This window comes from Culex quinquefasciatus, chromosome 2 (genome assembly GCF_015732765.1).
Source record: "Culex quinquefasciatus strain JHB chromosome 2, VPISU_Cqui_1.0_pri_paternal, whole genome shotgun sequence".
Classification (NCBI taxonomy): domain Eukaryota; kingdom Metazoa; phylum Arthropoda; class Insecta; order Diptera; family Culicidae; genus Culex; species Culex quinquefasciatus.
The window spans coordinates 219,731,524-219,737,193 of record NC_051862.1 but is presented as its reverse complement, the minus strand read 5'-3'; the positions used below and the strand labels follow the sequence as shown (position 1 = coordinate 219,737,193).

The 5,670-nt window shown below is 38.5% G+C and overlaps 1 protein-coding gene across 1 annotated transcript; it reads left to right on the top strand.

Moving 5' to 3' along the window:
• The first annotated feature begins 2,697 nt into the window (after nucleotides 1–2,697).
• On the top strand, nucleotides 2,698–5,109 carry LOC6035790 (cytokine receptor). Its single transcript, XM_038258082.1, has 3 exons — nucleotides 2,698–2,818; nucleotides 2,881–4,638; nucleotides 4,699–5,109. Exons 1-3 carry the CDS (start codon nucleotides 2,737–2,739, stop codon nucleotides 5,088–5,090), a joined length of 2,232 nt encoding a protein of 743 aa, XP_038114010.1. The 5' UTR covers nucleotides 2,698–2,736; the 3' UTR covers nucleotides 5,091–5,109.
• Nucleotides 5,110–5,670: the final 561 nt, after the last annotated feature.

The window sequence follows — 5,670 nt, the reverse complement described above, 5'->3', positions numbered from 1 at the left end:
GGCAAAGGACTCAGGGAAAGCAACAAACATTCATTCCGGTTGACACACGGCCCTCTTAGCCGGAGTAGGCTGTGGGGTGGGCCGGAACTTGGATAGCAAAACAGAAACCCGGTGAAAAACATCGTAGCGTGCCGTGACGTGATGGGCTGTCGTCCTTATCCATACAGTTCGTGAAGCCTACTGAGATAAGTTTGGGAAAAAGTCTTTGGAGGGGAAAATTGCGAAGCTGGAGTTCATCGGGATGAATGAGGAGTTCGGTTGAGGACGGCTGTATGCCAGTTTCCAGTTTTGGGGATGTTTCTCGGTTGGGGTTGGTTGGAGAGTTTAGTTGGAAGTTGGTTGCTGACGGGGATAGACTGTAGATGTTTTTCAGTTGAGAATAGCTCTTTGAGCGGGTGACGAAAATGACGAAAAGTAAATAACCATTCGGGATTCAGATGGAAGAAACCTGAAATGGCCCAAAACAGGAAGAACTAAATTTTCAAATTGCCTTTGTTGATTTGTTGATTTTTGAATACTATATTAAAATTTTGCGTCTTTTTATATCATATGAATTATTTTCATAATGTTTTTGCTGATGGTCATTGAATAAAGGTGGCTGTAATCAAAAAGTGGTCATTCGTCACCATATTTTTAGAATAATTTTCTGATTTGTGCCCGTTGATATATTGTGGGGTAATATCAAAAGTTTTTCATGGGAACATTCAAAGTAATCTATTATTATTTTAATTTCAAATATATTTTAATGTGTATTTTCGTGAATCTTTGTCCTAAAAAGGTTTTTTTTGTCCCTTATCACGAATCCGAGGGGCGGACCAACTGCTCATTTTTTGAAAATTTCGGAACATGTCATATTATGGAAAATTCAATACATATACTTTTCGAATCTGCACTAACCTAGAAGGGTATTTTTTCATATAGAGCAATTCCATGTCAAATATGTAATCGGTTGTACCCGCTCCTCTCCGATTTCAATGAAACTTTGTAGACATGTTATACTACGCTTACATAAGCCATTTTTGTGTATATGGAGCCAGTTACACTCGATAATGACATTTGAGAAGGGCGTAAGTGTTTTAAATATTTTTGTATTTCGTAATTTCAATATTGCTGTATCTCGAAGCCGTTGCATCGTATCAAAAAGTGGTCAAAGACAAACTTGTAGAAAATTTTATGGGCTTTCCGAAAAAATACACTAAAAGAAAAAAAAAATATTCCACTTTTATGAGATTTTTGGATCTTTAAGTTTAAAAGTCAAATTCGAAGGTGAGCCAATGGATGGCCATTAGTGGTCCCAAAAAAAGTGATGTGGTGGAAACCATTGGGCTCACCAGGTTTTTGATTGGTTTTTGCCTCAAGAACAATGTTTTCATACAGCGAAAAATTCATAAAAATCGTTTGGAACTCACGATTTGCGATTAACTGAAAAATGGTCCGCTTTCATAAAAAATATCATATTTTGTTCAAAAACCTTGAAAAATGCATTCAAATTCATCATTTTTTCCAGGTAGAGTTGGAAAAATGTAATATTTCGCTTATAATTTTTACGCATTTCTCTCAAAAATCCACCCTAAAAAAAATTGGGCACCAAAACCAATACCATCATCTTGTAGGTAACAATTTTCTGGGCAATTTTGCTTTTTTAACAATTAGTTTATGTTTCTTCAGTGCCAACATACAGCAATTCTAGGAAAATAAAAATGGCGAATTTACAAAAATCCCTGTGGAAGCACAATTTTCTCACTTACAGCACTGTTTCAGTTTCCAATCCTTTTGCATTGTTTTATAACATCAAATTACAAGCTGAATCTATAGTTTTTATTGGTTTTATTATGTGACGTTAGCGCTGTAACAAAGAAATATAATTTTAATAAAAAAAAAACAAAATTTTTCTACAATTTTTTTTAAATCGATTTTTGAAATAAATTTGTAAAAAATGTAGGCAAAATATTTCATAACAATAAAATTTCATAACATGCTGCTAATGAAAATTGACGCCAGTGAAAATTTTATAACAAAATGTGATATTTTTTAATGAAAACAGACCATTTACAGTAAATCGCAAATCGCGAGTTCTAAACGATTTTTGAGCATTTTGTTCTGTTTTTTCAATGGAATGGAAAAAAAATAAAATTCAACAATTTTTCAAAAAGTTATACAAAATGTACACAAAAACAATGAAGTTGAACGTTTTCAGATTTAACAAATTTGGAGTCTTCAGTAAAAAAATAAATGATAAATTTTTGTTCATAAAACTCACACAAAATAAATTTAAATAAAGAATTGAGTAAAACTATTTTTCAATTACTGAAATAATTCTTACTTGCTGCAAGTAACTTTTCACCTCAATAATGGCAAATTATGTAAAAAAATGTTTACCGCAAAATAATTCCTACAAATTTCACATGCATAATTGCAGCAATTCTACGGGGCGTTTAGCTTACGATAACTTAACTAATCACGTGACCTTAACGCAATCACCAACATTGACCCCTGCGATAATAAAAAAAAACTACTTCTTTCAGCATACTATTTGTTACACCCATTATCGCTCTCCCATTCCGATTTGCATACGATGACGTGAAATCTCTCTCCGTACTAAACTCACTTGGGAGATCGAACCAAGCACAGATCGGCTGTGATTATTAGTATAGTTGCACAGGATCACCTCGAGCGGCATCGGAATCGGCATTTGACGCTCAACCCTCGTTCCGAGTGCACTTATCGCTCCGTAGAATGTTGTTTCTAGTTTTGCTCGCTAGTGCAATTGCGAAAGATTACGTGGTTGGAGTAAGTTCCTCGCCAAACGTGGGAGGAAGTGAGAAGCTACTGAAGTGTGTTGTAAGTTTTTGATGGTAATAATTTTGAAACTCATTTCAGATCTTGTCATTTCTACTAAGGACATCGATTTGAAGTCAAACATCAGAACTTATACTGTGAAGTGTTCGTTAGACGTTGTTAGTAATGAAAACAACACTCAATTTCTCCATATTTTTGAAAATGGAATTCAACTTGATGCTAAGGTAACAAACGTCTCCACAATTAGCTACAAAGCCAACATAAATCAAAATGGCACCACCTGTAGCGAAAAAAGGTACACGTGCGAATATTTGGGCGCCAAAATTGACGAACAGGTCGTCACACTGGGAGAACCTCCCTCCATGATCGATCCAGCTCATTTCAAGTGTTTTTCTGAGAACTTGAACTATCTGCACTGCCACTTTCCAGCAAATACCGATCACTGCCAGTTTGGGACAAGTTACTCGCTGTTGCTGATGAATTCGGATACGTTTGAATCCTGCAAGTTGGTTAAAGTGAATGATTCGTTTAGTTTCGACAGTCGCGACCAGAGTTGTCAGTATCCAGTGGACGAGGAAATGATCGAGTTTCGACTTAGAATAAGCAATCAGTTTGGAAGTGTTACGCAGAGGATTTTGGTGAATCATTACGATGTTGTGAGACCAGCAGCACCTTATTCCATTGTTGTGGAAAATCAACAAAAACAGATTATTATGTCGTGGAAGTCAAAGAAAAATCTTAACTATTTTGGACGAAAGTTTGAGTACAGCTTTCTGTGCAAAAATGATAGCAGAGTTGAAACTAATCACATGATATTCAGGAGGACACTTGGGAAAACCTTTTGTCCGCAGCCAAAAGTTCGTTTGAGAGTTATTCCGGAGAGCACCAACCAGGAAACAATTTGGTCCGACTGGGGGTTCCGAGATCGGACGCCCGGGAAGGCCCGTTTTAATTGTTTAAGTTGCTCAAAAAAGCCGGATGAAAATCGCCTTGTTGGTGTATTTAATTACATTGAAAACAGTGATCAAAGCATGACTATTGAAGTATTCTGGCAACGTGACTCTACTTCAAATGAAACCAATGTGATGGCAGTCTCAGAAACTGGCATAACTTACCAACCATCGTTGAATTCTCTTCAACCAACGTTTGGTAGAGCCGAGTTCCATAATATGAATCATGAAGCGTTCCGCATTACGCTTCAAAGAAGTATTCCAGGTAAAAGTCCACACCTTGAAGGATTCCAAGTACAACCTATCATGGCATCCCACCAGCCAAGATTTAAGAAGCTTCTGAACAATAACAAATCATTTGAAGTGTCCTGGTACCCACCAGAAAACCAGAACGACCTCCAAGGCTACACCGTAATGTACTGCCACCTCACAGCCAGCACCGTTTGCGAGGAATCCGTCGTATTCCAAAAACTCCCACCAACCGACACCTTCTTCAATATCTACTCGGAAAAGACCCTCAACTTCGCAGTCAGCGCCGAGTACCCAACCTACACCTCAAGTCTCGTCTGGCAGCAGTGCATCGTCTCCCCCTCCACCAACACCCACAACAAGTCCCCAAAGTTCCACTTCTTCGACGTGTCGAGCAACTCCCTCAAACTTCGGCTGGAACCATCCTGCGAGGATCGCTCCCTCTACGAACTGCTCCAAGTGCACGTGATCGACTCGACCAGCGGTCATCCCGTAACCAGCCGAACGTACCCACCCCACGAGACAGTCGTCGAGATCGTTGACCTGGCGCCGGATACGTCCTACGAAGTGCTGCTCGTAGCGTACAACAGCTCAAACGTCCCGCACGAAGCGCGACGGCGTGTCGTTACGGCGAAAACAGGTTCGATTCGAATGAAATTTAATTTAAACAAACACTTTATTCACTCACACATTTTTCCAGGAAGCGATGATCGGCCGATCGTTTACATCGCCACCGGCGTGGTGCTTCTTATCGCGATGATTAGCTCAGCTTACCGAGTAACGGTTAGGATTCGCGCGATCATGGACATCGAGGTGGAATTTCCCTTTGGGCTGCTGAGAATCGATGAGGAGCCGGTGCGAGTTTGTGTTGAGAGGAAATGTTTACCGAGTGATGGGGTGGGCGGGAATTACGTAGTGAAGGAGCAGAAGCAGGCTTATTTGGAGGCAGTTCAGGAGGAAGAAATGGGCGATGATTTGGGCTGTGGTCAGTGTGGTGTAACGCCTTTGAGTTTGGGTGAGTTTGCAGAGAACAGCTGGCAGCCAAATACTGGGTACTTATCGGTAGACGTGATCATGAAAAGAGGGATTTAATAAAACGTAAAAAAAAAGATTTGCTACGCTTTTTATTCATATTCATCAAATTTTCATTAATTTTAGTTTGTCCCGAGTTCAGGATGTCATTTTGAGGGACTTTAGTTCTCCATGAGGGGATTACGTGGGTTATAAACTACTCTAAAATGATTTAAAACATTTAAATGTATGATGGCAGCCTAAATGGCGGGAAGATACATTGAAATACAATACATTTGGTAATTTGACAAGTGGGGGAAAGTGAGGCAAAAGGAACAATTGCCCGTGAAACATGGCCAATGGGAAAGAAAAGCACCCCTACAGAAAATGTGAATTTTTTGATCTCTTCAGTGAAAATATTTTCATAATTTTGTAATTTTGTCTCAACTATGAAAGTATGATTCCCAGTGATCTTACCGCTGGTCGTGGCCGTCGCTGTGATTGACTAGCAATGTAATTAATGTAATTAATGTTATAGATGTAATTTATGTAATTTATGCTATTTATGTAATTTATGTAATTTATGCTTTTTATGTAATTTATGTAATTTATGTGATTTATGTAATTTATGTGATTTATGTTATTTATGTAATTCATGTAA

Excerpts from the sequence above, each read along its gene's own strand:
- LOC6035790 (XM_038258082.1), top strand. The coding sequence starts at position 2,737 with ATGTTGTTTCTAGTTTTGCTCGCTAGTGCAATTGCGAAAGATTACGTG. Across the intron at positions 2,819-2,880 it reads CTCGCCAAACGTGGGAGGAA|ATCTTGTCATTTCTACTAAG; the intron begins GTGAGAAGCTAC and ends AACTCATTTCAG. Across the intron at positions 4,639-4,698 it reads TGTCGTTACGGCGAAAACAG|GAAGCGATGATCGGCCGATC; the intron begins GTTCGATTCGAA and ends ACATTTTTCCAG.